This window comes from Mastigoproctus giganteus, chromosome 7, assembly GCF_048544385.1.
Source record: "Mastigoproctus giganteus isolate SK-2022 chromosome 7, ASM4854438v1, whole genome shotgun sequence".
Classification (NCBI taxonomy): domain Eukaryota; kingdom Metazoa; phylum Arthropoda; class Arachnida; order Uropygi; family Thelyphonidae; genus Mastigoproctus; species Mastigoproctus giganteus.
The window spans coordinates 132,046,718-132,073,660 of NC_143581.1; the positions used below are offsets into that span (position 1 = coordinate 132,046,718).

The window sequence follows — 26,943 nt, forward strand, 5'->3', positions numbered from 1 at the left end:
TGTGAGTAACCAGCCTCCAAATTCCAGTCAATATCTGGGAAATTAAAATCTCCCATTATAAGACTCTCTGATTTACTGGCCCACTCTATTTCCCTGTACAGTTCCTTATTATACTCATCAGAGTCATTAGGCCTATAGCACACTCCTACTCTCAATTTTGCTCCCAATGCTTATGTCACACCAAACTGACTCAACACTGCACTGTCCAGCGATGTCGACTGGCTTCACTTCCTTGGTTTTTATGTTTTTCTTAACTAATAGCATAACCTCTCCCCCCTTCCTATCCTTTCTGTAGACGTTGTACTCCCCAAATTGCAGTTCTGCATCCCTTATATCTGTGTGACACCACGTCTCTGATATCCCAACAATATCTGACTTTGATGTTTTGAGCAATACCTCAAATTCATCAAATTTATTTACTAAACTCCTAGCATTGGTGTACATGCAAGTATACCTGCACCTGTTTCTATTCTTAGCTACCCTTACACAATCCATGTGTTTACTTGTACCGCAATGGCTCCCAGCAGTCTCTGAAATACCATGCATCTTGTTTTTCAGGCTTCTGCTCATTCTAATAGAAGCAGTGCAAGAATTTCTTTCACCTCTGCCAGTGGCTACTGTCAATCTATTGGTCTTTGTTTCCCTCCAAGCTAGCAGTTTTCCGACCCACCTAACACTGCCTCGATAGCATCAGGAAATATTCTTGCACCCTTTCTATTTAAGTGTATCCCATCCCTGTAGAAGCAATCTCTCCTGTTAACAAGTACAGTCCAGGCTGAAAAAAATTCTACCCCTTGAGCCTTGCACAGTCTTTCCAGGGCCGAATTGATCGACAAGGCTCTCATCATATACTCCCTCCTATCGTGTCTGGGCAGAATTGCAGACACTTTCAAATTCAACCCTAATTCTCGGCTTTTGTTCAACAGTGACCTGTACTTGTTAAGTAATTCTGCCAGTCTCCTACTCTTAATATTATTAGTGCCAACGTGTACAACTATATCACCTTTTGTGCCCTTAATTTAGTCCAACACTATTTGCAATCCGAGTTAGCAGCATGATGGAAGATATTCAAAAAAACTGTTGAAACACATATGTATGTATGACGATGACCTTACCATTTCCTGTCAGTCTCAAAGTATCAATACCTTTGAATGGCAGCTCCAACTTGCCATAAACAAAATAGAATCCTGGACTTTGCGGAACAGTTATTGACTATCAGAAAAGAAATGTACTGCCACTCACTTTTGCAAGCAACAGGTTCTCCATCCTGGTTCTGACTTGCAAATAAATAATACTCCAATCCCACTTGTCACTACCGTTAGATTTCTTGGACTGATATTAGACAGCAAACTGAACTTCCAAGCTCACATTACTCACTTAAGAACTACATTCCTAAAGCATTTGAACATACTTTGATCAGTCTTGTCCATGTCTTGGGATATACAGCTGATCAGCATACTTTAATGCATCTTTACAGAACTTTAATCCGGTCACACTTAGATTATGGTTGTCCAGTGTATGACTCTGACAGAAACACTACTTTACGTCTAAACGTGATCTACCACAGTGCTCTGAGGACTGCTTTGGGTACTTTCAGGACTTCTCTAATCCAAAGTCTTTATATTGAAGCACATGATCCTCCATTACATCTTCGTAGGAAAACATTACTACTACAATATGCTGGCAAGATTCAGATTTTCCATCGCACCTCAGTTGGGAGTATCTTTATAATACTCGGTGGGATTTTTTCTTTGAGAGCAAGCCAAATGAAAATAGACTTGCTTCACTCAGGATTAAAGAGCTTGTTCAGAGTTGGAATATCGATTTCAGTGATAATTTTCAGGACACAACTGCACTTGTTCCACCTTGGATGTACATTTCTGCCTCTTACGACGTACACTTTCTTCAGTGGAGAAAGAATATCATTCCTCCCTGCAATATCAGGCAGCTGAACTCCCATACCTATAAAATCTATACTGGCGGATCGAAAACTGTAAGTACGATAGGTGCTGCTGCTGCTGCAGTGTTTCATTCCTTACTGTTACTGCCTCATTACCATTAGCATACAGCATCTTCACAGCTGAATTATATGCCATCAAATTAGCACTTAGTAAAATTATTGCTCTTTCCATCTCATCTGCCATAATTTACACTAACTCCATCAGTGCTATCTCTGCCATAAGGAAGAATTTCTCATCTTCTCATCCTATCTTGAAAGACATCCATTCCCAACTAATCTCCTGCAGTGTGTCCAATCAGTTTTTGCTGGATCCCTGGCCATTCTGGCATTCCAAGAAATGAAAGTGTTGATATTGCTGCTAAACATCCCCGATTATCTCTCTCACACAACATCCTCAGGTTCCTCACACTATGAACCCATCATTCACAAAAGCATGCTTCGATAATTGGTCACATATCTGGAAAAGTAACATCAACAATAAACTGTACCAAATAAAAGAAGATCCAAAGCAGAGGCTGTTTGGCTTAAGATGAGACAGACAAGAGGAAGTGGTATTGGCAAGACTAAGAATTGGACACACTCATCTCTTCCTAATATTGGGAGTAAACCTACCTCAGTGCTCATCCTGTCAGACACAACTTACAGTCCCTCATTTTTTGGTTCATTGTCTCTTACATTCAACCATCCAATCAAACACTTTTCAATCACTCCATGTTGAATACATCACCTGATTTATCTCATTTCTTAGGAAATGAATCAAATATTGAAGAAATTTTATTGTATCTAAAACATGTTGGCTTGTACAGGAGCATGTGATTTAACATTTATAACTATATGTTGCCTGTAAATAAACAGACACAATTTGGCCTCAGTAGTCCTTCTGTCATTCTGCCCATTACCAACAAAAACAACATAAATTCTGTAGGTTTATTTCCAGTATCACTGTTGAATTTTGACGTATTTGCAGATAATGATCAGCTGATGTTATTTTGAAATGTGCTGAGTTGTGTCTAATATGACAGAAAAAAAGGAGTGGCTTTTATTTCTATTATCAATTGTGTTTTTTTAAATGCAAATTCAAACATTCTATCAACTCATTTTGTATTTTAAGATTTAGATATTTTGATGAGCCAAATGGCAAATTTAACACTTGTCTCATAGTACTTTGTCTGATGTAAAATTTTTAGTCAACTAAAAATTTTACATCTGACAAAGTTTCCATTGTATGTATATTTCAAACTCTCTCTCTCTCAATGACCTTGAAATGCAATTGAATTTTTTGATAATTTTAGAGTTATTTTAATAAGGTGCTACAAAACTTTATGCCAGAAATTAAGTTCTTGTAAATTCTCTTCTACATTTTCATCCAAACATTTGTTTGCCATCCATAATTCCTTGACATAACAAGCCACTGTATGCAACAAACTGTTGCACATAGAAGACTGCTGTACAAATTGGACCAGTATGGTATTAAGGACAAAATGCTGCTATGGTTAAAGGGATGGTTGAGTGTTGACTAATGTTATTAGTGGAGTCCTGCAGGGTTCAGTGTTGGGTCCATTGTTGTTTTCTGTATTTATTAATGATATTGATGAAGGTATATCAGGCTTAATGTCAAAGTTTGCAGACGATACGAAGGTTGGCAAGGCTGTAATGACAGTATGCCACTGCAACAGGATCTAGAAATGTTGAGCAAATGGGCTGAGAGGTGGCAACTGAAGTTTAACATTGACAAATGTAAAGTACTGCATACGGGTAGCAGTAACCCCAGAGTAACATATCAGCTGTGTGGTACTACACTCAGGGTGGTAGAGAATGAAGGGGACCTGGAAGTAATTATGTAGTCAGATATGAAGTTTTCTGAACAGTGCAGACAGTCTGCAAGAGTAGCTCGTAGTGTCTTGTCAGTGATATACAGGAATTTTTCTAGCAAGGATAAGGAGGTGATTATCCCCTTGTATAAGGCAATAGTCAGGCCACAACTTGAGTACTGTATGCAGGTCTGGAGGCCTCATTTTAGGAAGGATGTAGATTGGCTGGAACGAGTACAGAGAAGGGCAACAAGATTAGTAAATGGAAAAGGCAAATTATGAGAAATCTTTGGCAAAGGATGCAAAGAAAAACAGCAAAGAGTTCTTTACTTATGTAAACTCTAGAAGGAAAGGGATGAATCAGATCGTACCACTTAACATAGATGGGTTGACTATTGATGATCATGCTCAGGTAGCTGATAAACTGAATGAATATTTTGCATCTACATTCACACATGAGGAGTTATTCAATGAGGGGAATGCCAGAAGTTTATCAAACTCTAACAGGGAGCTAAGTGATTTTGTTATAACTGAGAGCAAAGTGGAGGAGAAATTGGTGAAGTTAAACATAAGGAAGGCACCTGTGGTGTACGGGATCTATCCAGTTATATTAAAGGATGCAGCAAAGGAAGTAAGCAAACCCATAGCCATAATTATGAGGTTTTCCTTGGATTCAGGGGAGGTCACCATGGGCTGGAGGTGTGCAAATGTATCACCTATTCACAGAGGGGGTTAAAAAAGTGACACAAGTGACTATAGACCTGTTAGTTTAACTTGTATTCTGGGGAAAATAATGGAGCCACTGGTTAAAGAAGTATTGCAGGATCATTTAGACAAGACTGCAATAATAGTTAAGACACAGCATGGGTTTGTTAAAGGGAGGTCTTGTCTGATCAATTTGATTGGATCTATGATGTGGTCACAAAGCAACTGAATGTCAAAAATAATTTTGATATCATATACTTGGATTTCAGGAAAGCTTTTGATACTGTTGCACATGGAATACTGCTGTGCATATTGGAGAGGTATGGCATTAAGAGTAAGTTGCTACAATGGATAAAGCGATGGTTGAGTGGGAGATGACAGAGAATGGTAATCAATGGCCACTGCTCTTCGTGGACAATTGTTATTAGTGGAGTTCCCCAGTGTTCGGTGTTGGGACATTGTTGTTTTGTGTATTCATCATTGATATTGATGAATGCATATCGAGATGAATGTCCAAGTTTGCAGATGATACAGAGTTTGGCCAGGTTGTTAATGACAGTAAAGACAGTATGCTACTCCAACTGGATGTAGATAAGTTGGGGAAATGGGCTGGGAAATGGCAACTGAAGTTTAACATTGACAAATGCAAAGTACTGCATATGGGTAGCAATAACCCAAGAGAAACGTGCCAACTGTGTGGTACTACACTCAGGGAAGTGGAAAGTGATAAAGACCCGGGGGTAATTGTGAAGTCAAATATGAAGCTTGCTGAGCAGTGCAAACAGGCTCTCAGGGCAGGTCATGGAGTTTTGTCAATGATATGTAGGAATTTTGCTAGCAATTGGACAAGGAGGTAATTATCCCATTGTACAAGAATGGTCAGACCACACCTAGAGTACTGTGTACAGGTCGGGAAGTGTCATTTTAAGAAGGTTGTAGAGCTGTTGGAACGAGCACAGAGAAGGACAACAAGATTAGTGAATGGAACAAAGGGTTGCTCTTACGAAGAAAGGCTTAAGTTTGCAAATTACAGTGTCTGGAGACTAGGCACCTGCGAGGTGATCTGATTGAGGTGTATAAGGCCTTGAATGGGTTGAGCAAGCTGAATGCTCAAGAGATTCTTCGTTTTGCTCAGACTAAGAACCTGAAGGGGCAGAGTTTCAAATCGAGGAAAGATAGTTGTAGAATAGATGTGCAGAAATTTGCTTTTAGCCAGCAGGTGGTTGATTGGTGGAATAGACTTCTATCTTTTGTTGTGGAAGTTGATAGCTGAAATAAATTTAAGGCTGAGCTGGACAGTCATTTGGAACAAATGGAGGGGTGAAATGGGAGGTTTCTTTTTCTTTTTTTTCTTTTTTTTGGCTGATGCTGCATAAGCTTGCTTTCTTGTATCGTATGCCTCTACTAATACTAATGCTAAAAGAGTTTCCCTTATGAGGAAAGGCTTAATATTTGCAAATTACAGTGTTTGGTGACTAGGTGCCTGCGAATTGATCTGATTGAGGTGTATAAGGCCTTGAATGGTTTGATCAAGCTGAATGCTAATGGTATTCAGCTTGATACACTGACTCAAATCAATAAAATACCTTTATTATATAAATATACTGACTGTATAAACTGTATATTAAAATAAAATAAAATAAAATAAGATGATATTATAACAAGAATGAAAAATAAAAGCACCAAAAAGATGTTTAAAATTACTAAAAACCCACTAAAACCGTGACTTTAGACAGCTGCAGATGCCTTCATAAGCAATAATGGTTACAGGTTATCCAACAATCTATATATGTACACCTATATGTCACCAGCAAGTACACAACGCGCACTACGGTACTTGTGTTTGATCCACTTCCCATGCATTGGAACCGGAAATGGCACTGGAACGAACCATTCCAAAATGTTCGTCTCTCCCTAGAATAAGGGCTTCAAAGAGTGGATGAATACGACAGCCCTGATCCCTATTAAGCCTATAGTGTCCAGACGAACATACCCTTAGACTCTCTAACCATTTCCGGTTCCAAAAATCAGGCACTTTATCTACAATCACAGCTTCTTTAGTCGTAATACTATGCCCAGTTTCCCAGGCATGTTCAGTTATGGCTGAACCTACATAATTAGCTGTCTTGAGGGACCTATCATGCTTCCCCAGGCAATCACACAGCCTACGTTTTGTCTCCCTCACATAACATTCCCACAATCTGGACACTCAGTTTCATATACAACCCCACTAATGTCATTAGTCGCAATAGATCTTTAATTGCGGACATTACCATGCGCAGTCTTTTTTTTTTTTTTTTTGGTAGTTGTTGGCGCATCGGCTTCTGTGGCCATAATGCACCTCCCAAGGTTTTTGCAGTACTTTGATCCAAGCCCGAGGCGGGATTCGAACCCGCGACCTTTGGGTTGCTAGGCAGGCACTTTACCCACCCGGCTAGCCCGGTCGGCTGCGCAGTCTCCAACCCGGAAGCTGCGCAGAACATATCTGACAAATAGCGATCGGTTCCGGGATGCCCAGATAGTAGGGGATGTATGCAGTGGCAACAGGTGTAAAAACATCGCTGCGACTGTTACTCATATCTCTTAAACATCCCTCAATAATGCTCTGGGGTTAACCGCACGTTACTAGGTCAGCCGTAACCCATTAGGCCTCTATGTTCCTCTCCTCAGATGAAGAGCAATGGGACCCCACCCCATCCATTGAGGCCTTGACCACACTAATTTTGTGGAAAATGGCCTGGGCAGTTTTAAAGTGTGTGTATTGGCCGCGACACATCAGTTTTCTATAAAACTTGGTTCTCAAGTATCACGTGTCTAGGAACCCGGCTCAACCTTTGAGGTAAACTGAATGTAGGGTAAACCGTTATTTAACCAATTAAGTATTTCAGCTTCATATACCCTTTGTATTATCGTGAACATGTCATCAACATACCCCTTCCATGTCCTCAGTGGGGGTGGACTCGAGCACCCCAGTATCCTATCTTCAGACTCTGCACGCAATCCAAACCATGTTCAATGGGTATACATGTAAACAAAGAAACCCCCAGTTAGGGAGAATACTTTGAAGGATAGGACAGCCTTAAATGGTGAAGTCATTTGTGAAGGTGTTGGATTGTGCTTGTCTAGTACAAGGCCACCATGTTGTTTCAAAATGTTATGTACCAGCAGATCCGTGGAGTAGCCATGGGTTCACCTATTAGTGAATTATAGCAAATTTAGCCATGGAAGAGTTTGAAGATAGGATGTTGGGTGCTGTAGTCCACCCCCACTGAGGACGTGGAAGAGGTATGTTGATGACACATTCATGATAATACAAAGGGGATATGAAACTGAAGTACTTAATTGGTTAAATAATGGTTCACCCTACATTCAGTTTATGTCGGAAGCTGAGCTGTGGTGAGGCCCTTCCATTCCTAGACGTGTATGTGTATAGAGAAGGCCGACACTTGTGAACCAAGGTTTATAGAAAACCGATGTGTCGCAGCCAATACACACACACTTTAAAACTGCCCAGGCCATTTGCCACAAAATTAGCAATGGGACCCCACCCTTAATAGATAGGGTGGGGTCCCATTGCTCTTCACCTGAGGAGAGGGACAACGAGACTAAACGGATTACGCTTGACCTAGTAACATGCGGTTAACCCCAGAGCATTATTGAGGGATGTTTAAGAGATATGAGTAGCAGTCGTTTTTACACCTGTTTCCACTGCATACATCCCCTACTATTCGGGAATCTCAGAACCCATCGCTCGTATATTATGCTCATGTCAGATACGCTGTGTGCAGTCTCCGGGTCGGAGACTGCACACGGTAATGTCTGCAATTAAAGATCACATTGTGACTAATGACACTAGTGGAGTTGCATACGAAATTGAGTGTCCAGATTGTGGAGAATGTTATGTGGGGAAGACAAAACGTAGGCTGTGTGATTGCCTGGGGGAGCATGATAGGGTCCACAAGACAGCTAATACTCCCAGGGGCTCACATCTGGTGAGTATGGGCTTGGCACACCCAGGTCCTGAGCTGGATATCACCATTCTTCTCTTTCTTGGTGATTCCCTTCTACTTCTCTCTCTGGGTAATTCAGAAATTTTTTTTTTTTTTGCCTGGTTCAGCATAAGCCTCAGGCTTCCTTGCACCATATGGTTAATAATAATAATAATAAAATTATGTAGGTTCAGCCATAGCTGAACATGCTTGGGAAATTGGGCATGGTGTTACGACTAAAGAAGCCGTAATTGTAGATAAAGCGCATGGTTTTTGGAACCGGAAATGGTTAGAAAATCTAAGGATATGTTCGTCTGGATGCTATAGGCTTAATAGGGATTAGGGCTGTCATATTCATCCACTCTTTGAAACCCTTATTCTAGGGAGAGATGAACATTTTGGAATGGTTCATTCCAGTGCCGTAGCATGTGTTGTGTACCAGCTGGTGATGTAAAAGTGTACATATATAGATTTTTTTTTTTCTGTTGGATAACCTGTAACCATTATTGCTGATGAAGGCAGCCGCTGCTGCCTAAAGCTATGGTTTTAGTGGTTTTCAGTGCTTTTATTTTTCATTCTTGTTATAATATAATCTTATTTTATCTTATTTTAATCTTCAGTTTATACAGTCCATATATTCTAAAGCGTTTAGGGCATAAGCCTCAAGCTATGGAGGAGTCTAGACTATGTATAAATATAGTGCAAGCACTTCAGAAATACATAGCTATATCTGAATAAATCAGAATATTAGTAAAACGGCATCGTTTTAAGTTATATCTCATATTGTGAATGCCTTCACAACGAGTTGGCATGATATTGCACTACTTCGAATAAGTAACGCTTCACCTAAGGAGAAGACTAATGTTACTTATTCTCAGATGGATACCACCACCCAGACGGCACCGTTTCAGGGCTATTTTGTATATGTGTGGAATAATAACTTGACTATCCACTTGTCCCTATTAGACTTAGAAAAGCAAAAAGGTAGAGGGAAAGTAATAGTAGGAGTGGAAGAGGAAAAGAAATGGTTAGAAGAATGAAAGGGACAGTAACTCCTTCAACTCACACCACTCAAAAACTCAAACTCCTCGGATAGGCAACGCTTCCCCAGTGGAGAAGGCTGTTGTTACCTATTCTTGGAAACTCCGGACATCATCAGGCTCCCCCTGGCGGCACCGTTTCAGGGCTGATTGGCCCTTTTCAGTGGGTGGGTAGATACCCAAATGATGCTTCAGGGCTATTTTGTATACATGTGGGATAATAACTCGACTATCCACTTGTTCCTATTAGACTTAGAAAAGCAAAAAAGTAGAGGGAAAGTAATAGTAGGAGTGGAAGAGGAAAAGAAATGGCGTAGAAGAATGAAAGGGACAGTAACTCCTTCAACTCACACCACTCAAAAACTCATAAACTCCTTGAATAGGTAACGTTTCCCAAGTGGAGAAGGCTGTTGTTACCTATTCTTGGAAACTCCGGACATCATCAGGCTCCCCCTGGTGCCGTTTCAGGGCTATTTGGCCCTTCTTCGGTGGGTGGGTAGGTACCCGCCCAAGTGATGTAATGATGGCAAAATAGTTATGAAGTATAACTCCACAATATGAGAGATGCCCGATGCTGTATCATGTATTTAGACTCTAAAGTGTTTAGGGCATAAGCCTCAAACTATGGAGGAGTCTAGACTATGTATAAATATAGTGCAAGCCCATCAGAAATACATAGCTATATCTGAATAAATCAGAATATTAGTAAAACAGCATTGTTTTAAGTTATAAGTTAAGTTAATTTGGCCCTTCTTCTTAGAAGAAGGGCCAAATGGTGCTGAAACGGTGCCGTCTGGGTGGTGGTATCCATCTGAGAATGAGTAACATTAGTCTTCTCCTCAGGTGAAGTGTTACTTATTCGAAGTAGTGCAATATCATGGCAATTCGTTATGAAGGCATTCACAATATGAGATATAACTTAAAACGATGCCGTTTTATTAATATTCTGATTTATTCAGATATAGCTATGTATTTCTGATGCGCTTGCACTATATTTATATACAGTCAGTATATTTAAATAATAAAGATATTTTATTGATTTGCGCCAGTGTTTTAGTAGAATTATAGATGAATTACAGTGTACAACAGTATCACCTTTTATGCCCTTAAAAGATGATATCTGCTCTACAACGTTATCAACTTTTGCCCCAGGCAGGCATGCCCTGGTCCTGTTCCACCTATCCTTTTTGCATAATATATTCCCTCTCAGTAACAATAGAGTCACCGACAATAACTAGCTCCTGTGGGAGATTCTGCCTTGGAGATTGCTGCTGCTGCTGTGTTGCCTGATGCACAGGAGTGAGCTCTGGCATTGAGCTGGGCAGCTGAGAAGTTGATGGGCCCCTCATATTAATTTCTTTGAGGTCATCTGCTCTACACTTCGAACTCTCATACACCCATGAGAAAGTTGAGTTGGCTCCTAATTTCTTCAGTCGCTGCACCTAGCCACACATAAAGACATCCTCCTTGGCTAGATCATGTCCTGTTCTAGAATGGTCTGAGTAAAATCGAATGGTAACAAAATTTTCTTGTAATGGAAATGACATAATTGATTGGGAACGAAGAAAGCTTACAGTTTAGATTTTAAATGACGCAAATTACACCACTTGCTATTAGGCGGCTGTTAGATTTTGAACGATGCAAATGACGCCACTTCCTAAATGGAGCTAGCAATGCTAACTCAATCACTAACATTGATTTGGTAGGGTAAATAGTTGATTCAGTAGACTAAGTTCATACTTAGATATGGAAATGTCATTACTTCTTAAAGGCTGCTATCTTAGTCACTAACATTGATTCGCTATTGTAAGCAGCCAGTAGTAATAACATTAGCATTAGCATTAGTAGAGGCATATGATGCAAGAAAGCAAGCTTGTGCAGCATCAGCCAAAAAAAAAAAAAAAAAAAAACCGCTTCCATTTCACCCCTCCATTTCTTGCTTTAAATTTATTTAGGCTATCAACTTCCACAACAAAAGATGGAAGTCTGTTCCACCAACCAACTACCCACTGGCTAAAAGCAAACTTCCACACATCTGTCCTACAACAGTCTTTCCTCAATTTGAATTTATGCCCTCTCAGGTGAATATTCTAAGCAAGAGGAAGATTCTCATCAGCATTGAGCATGCTCAAACCATTCAAGGCTTTATACACCTCAATCAGATCACCTCGCAGGTGCCTAGTCTCCAGACACTGCTAATCTGCAAAACTTTAGCCCTAAGAGCAACCCTTCATTCCATTCACTAATCTTGTTGCCCTTCTCTGTACTCGTTCCAACAGCTGTTCATTCTTCTTAAAATGATGCCTCCAGACCTGTATACAGTACTCAAGGTGTGGCCTGACCATTGCCTTATACAAGGGGATAATCACCTCATTATCCTTGCTAGAACAATTCCTGTATATCATTGACAAGACACCATGAACTACCCTTGCAGACTGGCTGCACTGCTCAGAAAACTTCATATACCCCCAGGTCCTTATCATTCTCTACCACTGTCAGTATAGTACCACAGAGTTGATACATTACTCTGGCGTTACTGCTTCCCATATGTAGTACTTTACATTTGTCAATGTTAAACTTCATTTGCCACCTCTCAGCCCATCTGCTCAAATTTTCTAGATGCTGTTGCACCAGCATACTGTCATTAGTGTCCTTAGCAACCCTGGCAACCTTCGTATCGTCTGCAAACTTGGACATTAAGCTTGATATACAATCATCAATATCATTTATAAATACAGAAAACAACAATAGACCCAACACTGAACCCTGAGGGACTTCACTAATAACATTAGCCCACGATGAGCAGTGTCTATTGATTACCACTATCTGTCTTATCCCACTCAACCACCCCTTTATCCATGGCAGCAATTTGCCTCCAGTGTTACACTACTCTAATTTGTGCAGCAGTCTTCCATGTGCAACAGTATCAAAAGCCTTTCTAAGGTCCAAATATATGATATTAAAGTAATTCCCTGCATCCAGTTCCTTGTGACCACATCATGGTATCCAATCAAATTGGTCAGACAAGACTTTGCCTTAACAAAACCATGCTATGTCCGAGCTGTAAATGAAGTGTTGTCTAGATGATCCTGCAGTGTTTCTTTAATCAATGCCTCCATTAATTTCCCTGGAACAGAAGTTAAACTAACAGGTCTATAATTACTTGTGTCTCCTCAATCAGCCTTTGTGGATTGGGGCACATTTGCACATCTCCAGTCCATGGGTTCCTCCCCTGAGTCCAAGGAAGCTCTCATAATTAAGGCTACGGGTTTGCTTACATCTTTTGCTGCCTCCTTTAATATAACTAGAGAGATCCCATCCACCCTGAGGGCGTTTTTTTATGTTTATCTTCAACAATTTCTCCTCCACTTTCATCTCAGTTATTACAAAATCATCTAGCTCACTGCCAGAGTTTAATTAACTTCTGGTAATCCCGTCCCTGAATAACTCCTCATGTGTGAATGTAGATGCAAAATACTCATTCAGTTTGTCAGCCTCCTGAGCAGAAACCTGAGCTTAGAGGTTCCTGGTTTTTCTTTTTGTCTCTGTTAGTCATCGTGCGGTGGAAACAATTGCTGGCTCAACCAGGAAGCATCTAAGCTGATGTGTGACGAACAAATGGAAAACTAGTGGACACCATAATTCTCGTCATTGATAGCAATTCCAAAAATACTTACCATACCATGAAGGGACAAGTATGACCCTTCAGTTGAAACTTCAATATCCAGTGGTCCAATCTGATTCATCCTTTTCCTTCTAGAGTTTTCAAAGGTAAAGAACTCTTTGCTGTTTTCCTTTTCATCCTTTGCCAAAGATTTCTCATAATCTGCCTTTGCCTGCCTAATCTCCTTTGTGAATTGGTTACAGACCAGCTTATATCTATCATAGGCTTCCATGTTACCCATTAATTTATATGTATTCCATGCATTTTTTTTCTCTGCCATATGTCTCATTAGTTCATCTGACATCCATTTGCCGACCGGGCTAGCCGGGTGGGTAAAGTGCCTGCCTGGCAACCCAAAGGTCGCGGGTTCGATTCCCGCCTCGGGCTTGGATCAAAGTACTGCAAAAACCTTGGCAGGTGCATTATGGCCACAGAAGCCTATGCGCCAACAACTACCAAAAAAAAAAAATAAAATAAATAAGACATCCATTTAGGCCTAAACCTCGAACAATATTTCTTAGTTGGTATGTAAATCCAAGATGAATTCTTTGAATGCCTCCCATTTAGAATTTGCTGTTGGTAACATCATCAGTTGGTCCCACCATATAGAATTTAAATACTGTCGCAGTCCATCGTAGTCGCCTTTACGGAAGCAATAACCCTTCCCGTTACCTCTTTGAGTAAATCCCACTTCAGCACACTGTAATCACTGCCACCTAGTGGTTCCTTTATCTGTAGATTCTTAATGCATGAAGAATCACTACTGATAATCAGATCAAGAATATTACTCCCTCTAGTTGCCTCCCGAACATGCTGATGTAGAAAACAATCATCCAATAAATCCACAAAAGCCTTGCTAGTTTGTGAGTGACGAACTCATAAATTCCAACCCACAAATTCCAGTCAATATCTGGGAAATTAAAATCCCCCATTATAAGATTCTCTGATTTACTGGCCCACTCTATTACCCTGTACAGTTTCTTATTATACTAATCAGAGTCATTAGGCCTATAACACAGTCCTACTCTCAATTTTGATCTCCCAATGCTTATATTACACCAAACTGACTCGACACTGTACTGTCCAGCGATGTCAACTGGCTGCACTTCCTTGGATTTTATGTGTTTCTTAACTAATAGCATAACCCCCCCCCTCCCTTCCTATCCTGTCTATCCTTTCTGTACACATTGTACTCCCCAAATTCCAGTTCTGCATTTCTTATATCTGTGTGACACCACGTCTGATATCCCAGCAATATCTGCCTTTGTTGTTTTGAGCAACACCTCAAATTCATCAAATTTATTTACCAAACTCATAGCATTGGTGTATACACAAGTATACATGCACCTGTTCCTATTCTTAGCTACGCTAACATAACCCATGTGTTTACTTGTACTGCAATGACTCCCAGCAGTCTCTGAAATACCCTGCATCTTGTTTTCCAGGCTGCTGCTCATTCCAATAGATGCAGTGCAAGAATTACTTTCACCTCTGGCAGTGGCTACTGTTAATCTGTTAGTCTTTATATCCCCCCAAGCTAGCAGTTTTCCAACCCACCTAACACTGCCTCGATAGCATCAGCAAATATTCTTTCTCCCTTTCTATTTAAGTGTATCCCATCTCTGTAGAAGCAGTCTCTCCTGTTAGCAAGTACAGACCAGGCTGAAAAAATTCTACCCCTTGAGCCTTGTACAATCTTTCCAGGGCCAAATTGATCGACAAGGCTCTCATCATATACTCCCTCCTATTGTGTCTATGCAGAATTGCAGACACTTTAAAATTCTACCCTAATTCACGGCTTTTTTTGCAACATTGACCTCAGATTCAAGTAAATCTGCAGATCTCCTACTCTTAATGTCATTGGTGCCAACGTGTGCAACAATATCACCCTTTGTGCCCTTAAAAGATGATATATGCTTTACGTCATCAACTTTTGCCTTTACATCATCATCATTCTTTTCATTTCACTTCCTTACACGATTGAAGGAGCTGCATTGCTACAGCAATTTTCTCACAAGAAATGTGATGGAAAGCCAATGATACTTAGTGGAGATTTCAACGTTAATTTTGCAGATACTCAATCCAAACCGTTGACTGATTTCTTAGAAAATAAATTTGGACTAATGTTAAATACTTCTACATCTGTATCAACTACTAATCATGGAACTATAATTAATGCTGTGTTTCAAAGACATTTACACTCTTTGCAATCTATCAAAGTGTCTATCATATATTAGCTATCACAAACCCATTGTAAGTAAACTTCCTGTTGAACATGTATTGCAATCTCACAATCATGAAACTGTCAAAAAAAAAAAAAATAAATGCTTTAAAATGTTAAACATTTTCGGATTCTTTTCATACTAAACCCCTTTAACCTCATTGAAGGTTTGTCACTCACATACTAGCACAGCTGTTGTGGATTTATTGGATGATTGTTTTCTACAGCAGCATGTTTGGGAGGCAACCAGAGGGAGTAATTATTATTACTAGCCACATAGTGCAAGGAAGCCTGAGGCATATGCTGCACCAGCCAAAAAAAATTTCCAAGTTACCCTGAGAGAGAGAGAGAGAGAGAGAGAGACTCAGAAGTAGAAGGGAATCACCAAGAAAGAGAAGAATGATGATATCCAGCTCAGCACCCTGGATGTGCCAAGCCCATACTCACCAGATGTGAGCCCCTGGGAGTATACTCATGATCTGATTATCAGTAGTGATTCTTCATGCATTAAGAATCTGCAGATAAAAAAACCGCTAGGTGATCACAGCATGCTGATGTGAGATTTACTCAAAGAGGTAACTACCATCAGGGGTAAGGGAAGGGTTTTTGCTTTTCTGAAGGTGACTACTGTGGTCTGAGACAGTTTTTGAATTCTATGCAGTGGGATAAATTGATGTAAATGGACATAGACAACTATTCTAGTAATCAGTATGGTTTTCATTCTTGAATTGGTGCTGAAGATGCCCTTTTTACCCTTCTGTATATAATTAATGAATCATCTTCTATATACATCCTGGCAATCTTTCTTGACTTTGAGGGCACTTTTGACTGTCTTTATTGGGAGAGCACCCTCGAATGTCTTAGAACTCTGTACTGCCCTGCTAACCTATACAGTCTTTTTAGGAATTATTTTTCAAATAGATTTGTTAAGGTCAGGGGTGGGCCGTCCCAAGGGTGCAAGGGGTACACTGCACCTGGGCGGCAATGTTCAAAGGCCGCCCGAAAACTTGAAGCTTACATACACTTATGAAGAAAATTTTAAAGGAAGGCACCAAATTGTGATTGGCACCCGGGCACCACTTACCCTCGGAATACCCCTGGTTAAGGTTATATCAAATTTTCACACAGTTTCTCAGAAAGTCTCACTTGGATGACCTCAAGGGTGTGTATTCTTGGTCCCTTGTTTTGGAATCTTGTTCTCACTCAATGGTTGCTAACGGTTTTCCAAAATTATTCATCAGTTGTATACATGGATAATTTAGTTCTTGTTTTTCATGGAAATTCTTGCAGTTCATTAGAAGAAAATGCGAATTCTGTTCTTCAACAACTTTTTGATTGGTCAAGATTTAACAAACTCATTATTTCTCGCAGCAAAACTTGTATGATCTTTAAAGGCACCCTTTTGCCTTTAAGTACCCTTTTTGCCTTTTTAAAACCTATATGTAATATGCAATGTGGCCTAACCTTGCCTCATACAATGGTATTATCACTTCCTTTTCTCTACTGGCAAAATTGACGTCTATCATTGATAAAACCTCCCATGAGCAATCCCAGAAGCTTGTCGGCACTTCTCAGAAAACTTCAAACTTCATGCCAAACCCTACAATTACCCCCACATCTCGTGTGTTTTCCACAACCTTGAGTATATAAAAAAAAAGAAGTATACTACCACTTAATTGGTATGTTATCTGGGATTACTGTTGCACATGCCAGTATCCTTCTTTTATCAATATTAAACCTTGATCACTTGCCACCTCAGTCCATCGGCCTAATTTTTTTAAGTCTTGTTACAATGTATGCCATGATTTTTGTCATTAACCACCCTGTCAACCTTTGTATTATCTGAAAACATAGACAATAAGTTTGAAATTTTGTTATTACAAATGATAACATATGTGGTAACAGATTGATATAACATTTAAAATGCTCTGATTGAATTTAGTAAATGTGCAAAATTAATGTTCCATAGTTTAAAGTGGCTGTTGAGCATTTATTAATAAGCAAACTGTATTATTTTCACTGACTAAAAATTTAAGTATGTTTGGCTTTAAGTTGAAACTCTGTTGGTATACCAGTTAACTCATACTTGAAATACAATTCTGTATTAGTCTGTATAGTAAGGTTATGGCACTAATGTGTTATTCTGTTTATCGAAGCAAAATATAATACAAATAATTATGTTAGAGAAAGATGTCTTATTTGTTCATTTATTGCAGTAAAATATTTATCTTTTGCTGTACTTTTATATGTGTGATATGATGTTTGCAGTATGCTATTAAAGGTTTGTATTGGATTAATTTTATTAGCCATGATGATTCAGTACTGTTAAATTCAAGAGAAGTGGTAGTTGGGGGAAACTTGATTCCTTAGCTAACTTAGATATTCTGGTACTCTTCTTGGACAGACTGGGTCAGATTTAGTACTTGCAGCAGGAACTGTATTCAGAGAGATTGTTTTATGGGCAGCCAGTGGAGAAAAAGACAGTGATGGAAGAATTTTGCCATTACATCGTCTAACTGGTCATCAGGTAAAAATCTCTATTCAACACAAAAGTCATTGTAAGATTTTTGATGTGAAAACATATTCCCCCCAGGGGCTCACATCTGGTGAGAATGGGCATGGCACACCCAGGGCTGGTCTGAATGATGATGATATCCTGAGCTGGATATCATCATTCTTCTCTTTCTTGGTGATTCCTTTCTACTTCTCTTTCTCTCTCAGGGTAACTCGGGAATTTTTTTTAACTGGTGCAGCATTAGCCTCAGGCTTCCGTGTACCATATGGCTAATAATTATAATTATAATAATTATAATCTATGGCGGCACTAGAGTAAAATCATATGGTAATGAAATTTTCTTGTAATGGAAATGGTGCAATTGATTGGCAATGAAGAAAGCTGACTGTTTAGATTTTAAATAACACAAATGGCATCACTTCCTAAATGGCACTAACAATGCTAACTCAGTCACTAGCGTTGATTCGGTAGGTTAAGTAGTTGATTCAACAGAGTAAGTTCATACTAAGATACAGAAATGATGTCACTTCCTGAAGGCTGCTAACTCAGTCACTAACATTGATTCAGTAGAGTAAGCATCAGGTAGTAATATTGTGCAAGAATAAAAGCTTCGAAGCCACCAAAGAAGCTTCTCATGTCGTAAAGGAATGAGTTCAAAAACATGGAGAACAAAAAAATTCAAACTTTAATAAAATCTGCAGATTTTATTAAAGAATATTCTTTCACACAAGACCGTTTCATTGCTTAATATTTTAACGTCTTTGATTCAAGAATGCAACAATAAAACATTCACTTCAACAAACAATAACTTCTTGCAGTAATTTTTGGTTATGACATCATACTAGTCTACAAAGGGATTTCACTAACTATTGAATTGTAAAAATACCTATAAAAGTATTTCGAAGATGGCTAAAACTCTAGCTGAGGAAAATCAGAAGTATGTAAGAATAAAAGCTTCAAAGCCATCAAAGAAGCTTCCCATGTCGACAAAAGAACGAGTTCAAAAACACAGCGAATGAAAGAAAATGCAGAGTTTAAGAAAATCTGCTTCTCAAGATTTTCATCAATATCAACCTTCTACATTGACTTCTCATCAAGAAGCTGGACCGTCAACACCATGAAATTATATTCAAGAACTTCTTGAAGATTTCGATCCAGAAGATTTGAGTTCAAATGAATTATCTGAGGATTTTCAATTGATTCCTGAACCAGCTAGACAGTATACTGCAACAACCAGCTATGACTTTGAGGGATCTGCTAGAACGAAGGCTTGTTGGTTTGCTATTGCTAGAGAAATCAATTTAGAAGCCATACCGATCGCAAGGTGAAGTAAGAGTGTTTCGATGAATAACAACAGAACGATCTCAGCTAAACAAAATCATTTTCCACTAATACTGACTTGTGCTATTACCATCCATAAATCACAGGGAGGTACTTTCGATTCCGTAGTTTATGAATACGAGAAATTAGCATTAGCATTAGTAGAGGCATATGATGCAAGAAAGCAAGCTTATTCAGCATCAGCCAAAAAAAAAAAAAAAACACACACACACCATTCCCATGTCACCCCTCCATTCATTCGAAATACCTGTTCAGTTGAGCCTTAAATTTGTTTAGGCTATCAACTTCAACAACAAGTGACGGAAGTCGGTTCCACCAACCAACCACCCGCTGGCCAAAGGCAAATTTCCGCACATCTATCCGACATCCGTCCTTCCTCAATTTGAATTTATGCCCTCTGAGGTGATTATTTTGAGCAAGATGAAGAATCCCATTGGCATTGAGCATGCTCAAACCATTCAAAGCCTTATACACCTCTATCAGATCACCTCGCCGATGCCTAGTATCCAGACTCTGTAATTTGCAAAACTTTAGCCTTTCTTCGTAAGAGTAACCCTTTGTTCCATTCACTAATCTTGTTGCCCTTCTCTGTACCCGTTCCAGCAGCTCTACATCCTTCTTGAAATGAGGCCTCCAGACCTGTATACAGTACTCAAGATGTGGCCTAACCATTGCCTTATACAAGGGAATAATCACCTCCTTATCCCTGCTAGAAAAATTCCTGTATATCATTGACAAGACACCATGAGCTACTCTTGCAGCTCGTCTGCACTACTCAGAGAACTTCATATCTGCCTGCACAATTACCCCCAGGTCCTTTTCATTCTCCACCACTGTCAGTGTAGTACCGCAGAGTTGATATGTTGCTCTGGGGTTACTGTTTCCCATATGTAGTACTTTACATTTGTCAATGTTAAACTTCATTTGCCACCTCTCAGCCCATCTGTTCAACCTTTCCAGATCCTGTTGCAGCAGCATAGCGTCAGTAGTGTCCTTAACAACTCTGCCAACCTTTGTATCATCTGCAAACTTGGACATTAAACTTGATATCCCATCATCAATATCATTCATAAACACCGAAAACAACAACGGACCCAACACTGAACCCTGAGGAACTCCACTAATAACATTAGTCCACGTTGAGCAGTGTCCATTGATTACCACTCTCTGTCTTCTGCCACTCAACCATCCCCTTATCCATAGCAGCAATTTGCCTCCAATGCCACACTGCTCCAATTTGTGCAGCAGTCTTCCATGTGCAACAGTATCAAAAGCCTTTCTAAGATCCCCTCCTCCCCTCCTGTCGTATCAAAGTTATTCCCTGCATCCAGTTCTTTTGTGACTACATCATAGTATCCAATCAAGTTGGTCAGGCAAGACCTGCCCTTAACAAAACCATGCTGCGTCTGAGCTATAACTGAATTCTTGTCTAGATGATCCTGCAGTGCTTCTTTAACCAGTGCCTCCATTAATTTACCTGGAACAGAAGTTAAACTAACAGGTCTATAATTACTTGTGTCAGCCTTTGATCCTCCTTTGTGAATTGGGGTTACATTTGCACATCTCCAGTCTATGGGTACCTCCCCTGAGTCCAAAGAAGCTCTCATAATTATGGCTAGGGGTTTGCTTACTTCCTTTGCTGCTTCCTTTAATATAACAGGATAGATCCCATCCACCACAGGTGCTTTTTTTATGTTTATCCTCAACAATCTCTCCTCCACTTTCCTCTCAGTTATTACAAAATCATCCAGCTCACTGCCAATGTTTACTTTACGTACATCATTCTCCTTCCTGTATAACTCCTCATGCGTGAATGTAGATGCAAAATACTCGTTTAGATTGTTAGCCACCTGAGGAGGATCCTCAATTGTTGAACCATCAATATCCAGTGGACCAATCTGATTCATCCCTTTCCTTCTTGAGTTTAAATAGGTAAAGAACTCTTTTCTGTTTTTCTTTGTATCTTTGCCAAGGATTTTTCGTAGTCTGCCTTTGCCTGCCTAATCTCGTTTGTGACTTGGTTACAGACCAACTTATATCTATCATACGCTTCCATGTCACCCATTAATTTGTATGTATCCCATGCATTTTTCTTCTCTGCCACCTGTCTCATTAGTTCATCTGACAACCATTTAGGCCTAAACCTTGAACAATATTTCTTAGTTGGTATGTAAAGCCTGGTAGCCTCCAAGATTAGTTCCTTGAATGCTTCCCATTTTGAGTTTGCTGTTGGTAACATCATCAGTTGGTCCCACTGTATACAATTTAAATACTGTCTCAGACCATCATAGTCACCTTTACGAAAACAAAAACCCTTCCCTTTACCTCTGATGGTAGTTACCTCCTTGAGTAAATCCCACTTCAACACACTGTGATCACTGCCACCTAGTGGTTCATTTATCTGCAGATTCTTAATGCATGAAGAATCACTACTGATAATGAGATCAAGAGTATTGCTCCCTCTTGTTGCCTCACGAACATGCTGATGTAGAAAGCAATCATCCAATAAATCCACAAAAGCCTTGCTAGTGTGCGAGTGACCAATCCACAAATTCCAGTCAATATCTGGGAAATTAAAATCCCCCATTATAAGACTCTCGGATTTACTGGCCCACTCTATTTCCCTGTACAATATCTTATTATACTCATCAGAGTCATTAGGCCTATAGCACACTCCTACTCTGAATTTTGATATCCCTATGCTTATGTCACACCAAACTGACTCGACACTGCCCTGTACATCGATGTCGACTGGCTTCACTTCCTTGGACTTTATGTGTTTCTTAACTAATAGCATAACCCCTCCTCCCCTCCTGTCCTGTCTATCCTTTCTATACACATTGTATTCCCCAAATTCCAGTTCCGCATTCCTTATATCTGTGTGACACCACGTCTCTGATATCCCAACAATATCTGCCTTTAATGTTTTGAGCAATACCTCAAACTCATCCAATTTATTTACCAAACTCCTAGCATTGGTGTACACGCAGGTATACATGCACCTGTTTCTATTCTTAGCTACCCTAACACAACCCATGTGTTTACTTGTACCGCAATGACTCCCAGCAGTCTCTGAAATATCCTGCATCTTGTTTTTCAGGCTTCTGCTCATTTCAATAGAAGCAGTGCAAGAATCACTTCCACCTCTGCCAGTGGCTACTGTTAATCTATTAGTCCTTGTATCCCCCCCCCCCAACTAGCAGTTTTCCGAACCACCTAACACTGCCTCGACAGCATCAGCAAAAATTCTTGCACCCTTTCTATTTAAGTGTATCCCATCACTGTAGAAGCAATCTCTCCTGTTAACAAGTACAGTCCAGGCTGAAAAAAATTCTTCCCCTTGAGCCTTGCACAATCCCTCCAGGGCCAAATTGATCGACAAGGCTCTCATCATATACTCCCTCCTATCGTGTCTGGGCAGAATTGCAGACACTTTCAAATTCAACCCTAATTCACGGCTTTTTTTCAACAGTGACCTGTACTTGCTAAGTAATTCCGCTGGTCTCCTACTCTTCATATCATTAGTGCCAACGTGTACAACTATATCACCTTTTGTGCCCTTAAATGATGATATCCACTCTACAACGTCATCAACCTTTGCCCCTGGCAGACATACCCTGGTCCTATTCCACCTATCAAATGTCATGAACAGCAACTAGTTTATGTTGCATTATCTTGAGTTACCAATATCAATGATCTTTACATTATTGCTGCAAATGGAGAAAAGAAATTTTATCATGGACTGAGAAATGCTACATCCAGTCTTGCACTTCAAGCTGAAATGACCAGGTTGTCGAGTAATCCTCTGTTTGCCATGCAAGATACTTTATACAAATTCATCAGTAAACGAGAAGATCTTCCATTCTAATGTTAAATTGTCAAAGTTTATGTGCACACAGTTACGATCTCACTGATACAGTCACACAACAATCCAATTTACTTCTGCTTTCTGAAACATGATTGTGTCCTAATTTTGATTGTGTTGTTTAGTTCAAACGGGAAGATTAACAACCTGATGGTGTAGCAGTTTATCATAAGAGAGAAAATTGTACTCATGTTGTTACTTCTTATATATTGACAAACTGTTGGCAAATCCATGAGTGTTAGACCTGTTGGAGACATTTGTGCAGCTGAATTCCTTCTTTCTGTTGGTCAAATGATACTGTCTGACTTCTTAGAAAGATTTCTAATTTCTTAGAAAATAAATTTTGACTAATGTTAAATACTTCTAGATCTCTATCGATTACTAATCATGGAACTATAATTGATGCTGTGTTTAAATACACGGCAGGAGCAGCAGTGTGTTAGCACACACTTCTTGATTAGACCAGGGTTCGAGCCCGTGACCACCAGATACGGATAATGCGGAAAGGTCAGGGAATGACCACTGCATATCCCCGGAGCAATATGGCCTTAGTTGCTAATGCTCCTAAAAACCAAAAAACAAACAAAAAAACAGCTGTGTTTCAAAGACATTTACACTCTTTACAATCTCAAGTGTATGCATTATATTTTAGCTGTCACAAACCCATTTTAAGGAAATTACCTATTGAACATGTATTGCAACCTCAAATTCATGAAACTGTCGAGAAAAAAAAATGCTTAAAATGTAAATGTGTTCAGATTCTTTTCATACGAAACCCCTTTAACCTTGTCCAAGCCAAGGATGTTTTCACATAAAATAAAACATCTTTTGTGCGTACAAGGTGCACATGTTCTTTTATAATGAAATAAATATAGAAATTCTAAAAAAATATAATAAATTTAAGTAACTTAAATTTAAATGCCGCCCCTGAAATGTTGTTGCAGCAACCTGGTTGAAAACCACAGCACTATACAAAGCTGCTGTTTTACCAATTGCCACTTATGCTGCTGCAGGCTGGTTTTGACACACTAAATTGCTTACAGTTCAGTCCAAGCTTGGTTTTTTCCAGTGCAGTTTCCTCCTAGTACTAGTTAGGGCATGTAGAGCTGTCTTTACCTCTGGCCTACAAGTTCTGTCTGGTTCACTACCTTTAGACTTATATTTAATTTACCATGGACTTTCTTACTTCATTTGTAAAGGCCTCCCTGTAGAATCCAATGGAATTCAAATTGACATGTCTTCCAGTCCTAAACATGAAAATCAACAAATTTTAAAAATTCTTAATGAATATTGGCAAGTTTGCTGGTCTGATTCCCAAAAAGGTTTAATTACAAAATTATTTATTCCAGAAGTTACATTTGTTAATAAAAACACTCGTAATTGGTTTTCTCCCAGCATGTTTTCTTGCTTTCTTTAAACAGGACACAATTCCTTAAACTGTGTCCTGTTTAAAGAAAGGGCTCAGTTCCTTAAACTTTAAGCTTGCCTATTTCCATCTTTCCAATTCTGAACTTTGTCTTTGCGATTCTGTTGAGGATTCTACCCACATTCATTTCTTTTGTCCTATTTACAATGAATTTCGGTCACAGTTACTGTATGCTGGTCCTGTTACTGCTGTTCAGGAATCTGTCTTCATTTCCTCTCCTATTTTCTTTCAGAATTTCTCACACTTTGTCTTTGTTAAAAGATGACAGTTATCAGAATTATAAACCCATTTTGCATTTATCCATCAATACCTATACTTAACTTTCTTAAATTCATTCATAATTCCAAAATTCTTTCAGAACTTCACAAAGCATCTACCCTAACTTTGTTAAATTCTTAATTTTAAGTATCCAAAAATTTACTTGTTGCTATTGGACTGGTAGCACAAATTGTATAAGCTGTAACATTCATCTCAACTGTTTGCTCCATATTTTTTTACTGTGAAATTTGTCATTGCTTATTTGATTCTAATTACAACTTGAACATTATGAAATCTCATGGACAATAACATAATTTATGTCATTATCTTGTAAAATTTATTGTGTGAATACCCATACCTGTTCATGTCTTGAACTGATTGGACATTTATTGTTAGTCTGGACATTTATGAACTTTAATAATGGTTAATCCCCCCCCCCCTTTTTTTTCTGAATGTGTAATAATTTCTTTCTATAATTATTTGTATATTTGTATAATTCTGTATATTTTTGTATATTTGTATCTGTATAATTTTGTATATTTTGCATTATTCCTCTTCTTGCAAACATTTGAGTGGTTAACTATTTCAGGTTATCTATCTCTAAATGGTTCCCCCATTTTTAAAGAAAATCTAACTCTAAACAAAATTTCCTTCAATTTAAATCCTTAATTTAACCTGAAATGGTTTCTTTCGTGTTTAGTTCTGTTTTTCTACCTCCACAGCAAAATACAATGGAGTTCAACCAATGTTCCAGGTGCTACCATTCATCAGATACTTTATGAACACTTGTAGGATAGTAAGAGAGTTTGTCGACCAACAGCAATAATAATAATAATAACTGTACACGACCAATCACCCCATGCACTTGGTACCAGTACTCGTCATGGGGGAGGAAATGTTGTTTTTTAAAAGAATAATAATAACCCCACATTGAGAATATAATATCAGACCTCAGAGACCAGCAGAATCTTTATATAAAGGGTTTTCCAATAGTAACGCTCGATGTTTGGCAACAGCGCATGACGAAGTCGACAGTCACACAGGTGGTATCTTTGGTAGCCGTATTCAGTTAGTCTCTGCATTTTATTATGGAGCGTTACACGACTGAGCAACGAGTCGAAATTGTAAAAAATTATTATCAAAACCAATGTTCTATTCGTCAAACGTTTCGTGCACTCCGTGCAGTTTATGGTGTCGACGAACGTCCTTCAGAATCCACAATTCGCCGTTTAATAAACAAATTCGAAGCAACTGGGTCTGTGGCAAATCTGAAAGTGCCTGTACTTCAGCGAAACGCAAGATCCGTTGAAAATATTGCTGCAGTCCGGGAAAGTGTGCGTGAGAATCCGCAACAGTCCATTCCGCGTCAGGCTCAAGAACTTGGCCTGTCTTCGACGACAACTTGGCGAATCCTGCATAAGGACTTAGGGCTTCACCCTTATAAAGTGCAATTAACCCAACAACTAAAGCCCAACGATCATGCGCAGTGGCGTGCATTCGCTGATTGGGCGCTAGAGCAGTTGGAGGTCGATCCTGATTTTGGGCGAAAAATAATGTTTAGTGACGAGGCTCATTTCTGGTTAAGTGGCTTTGTTAACAAGCAAAATTGCCGAATTTGGAGCGACGAAAACCCACTTGAGATTCATGAGGTCCCACTACATTCCGAAAAAGTTATGGTATGGTGTACACTTTGGTCCGGCGGAATAATCGGTCCGTATTTTTTCGAAAACGAAGAAGATGTGGCACTTATGGTCAACGGTGAGCAATACAGGGCTATGATAAGAGATTTTTTTTGGCCTGCAGTGGATGGAATCGATCTAACAAACATTTGGTTTCAGCAAGACGGTGCTACGTGCCATACGGCACGTGATACAGTAACACTATTGCATGAGAAATTTGAAGGTTCCGTTATATCGCGAAATGGTGACGTTAATTGGCCGCCCAGATCCTGCGACCTAACGCCACTGGATTTTTTTCTCTGGGGCTTTCTAAAATCCAAAGTCTATGCTAACAAACCACGGACGGTTGCCGCCTTAAAGGCCAACATTAGGCGCGTTATTGCTGGAATTGAGCCACTTTTATGCGATAACGTCATCACCAATTGGGTATCCAGGATTAACCAAACCAGACAAAGCCGCGGCGGACATT

General features: G+C 39.4%; 1 protein-coding gene across 1 annotated transcript in view; it reads left to right on the forward strand.

The window, feature by feature from the left end:
* The window catches only part of LOC150083207 (tRNA (34-2'-O)-methyltransferase regulator WDR6), a 760,490-nt gene that overhangs the window by 113,151 nt on the left and 620,396 nt on the right, over window positions 1–26,943 (forward strand). Inside the window, exon 5 of the mRNA XM_090378434.1 lies at window positions 17,770–17,917. Within this exon, the coding sequence (XP_090234560.1) occupies window positions 17,770–17,917 (148 nt within the window). The remainder of the gene's footprint in view (window positions 1–17,769; window positions 17,918–26,943) is intronic.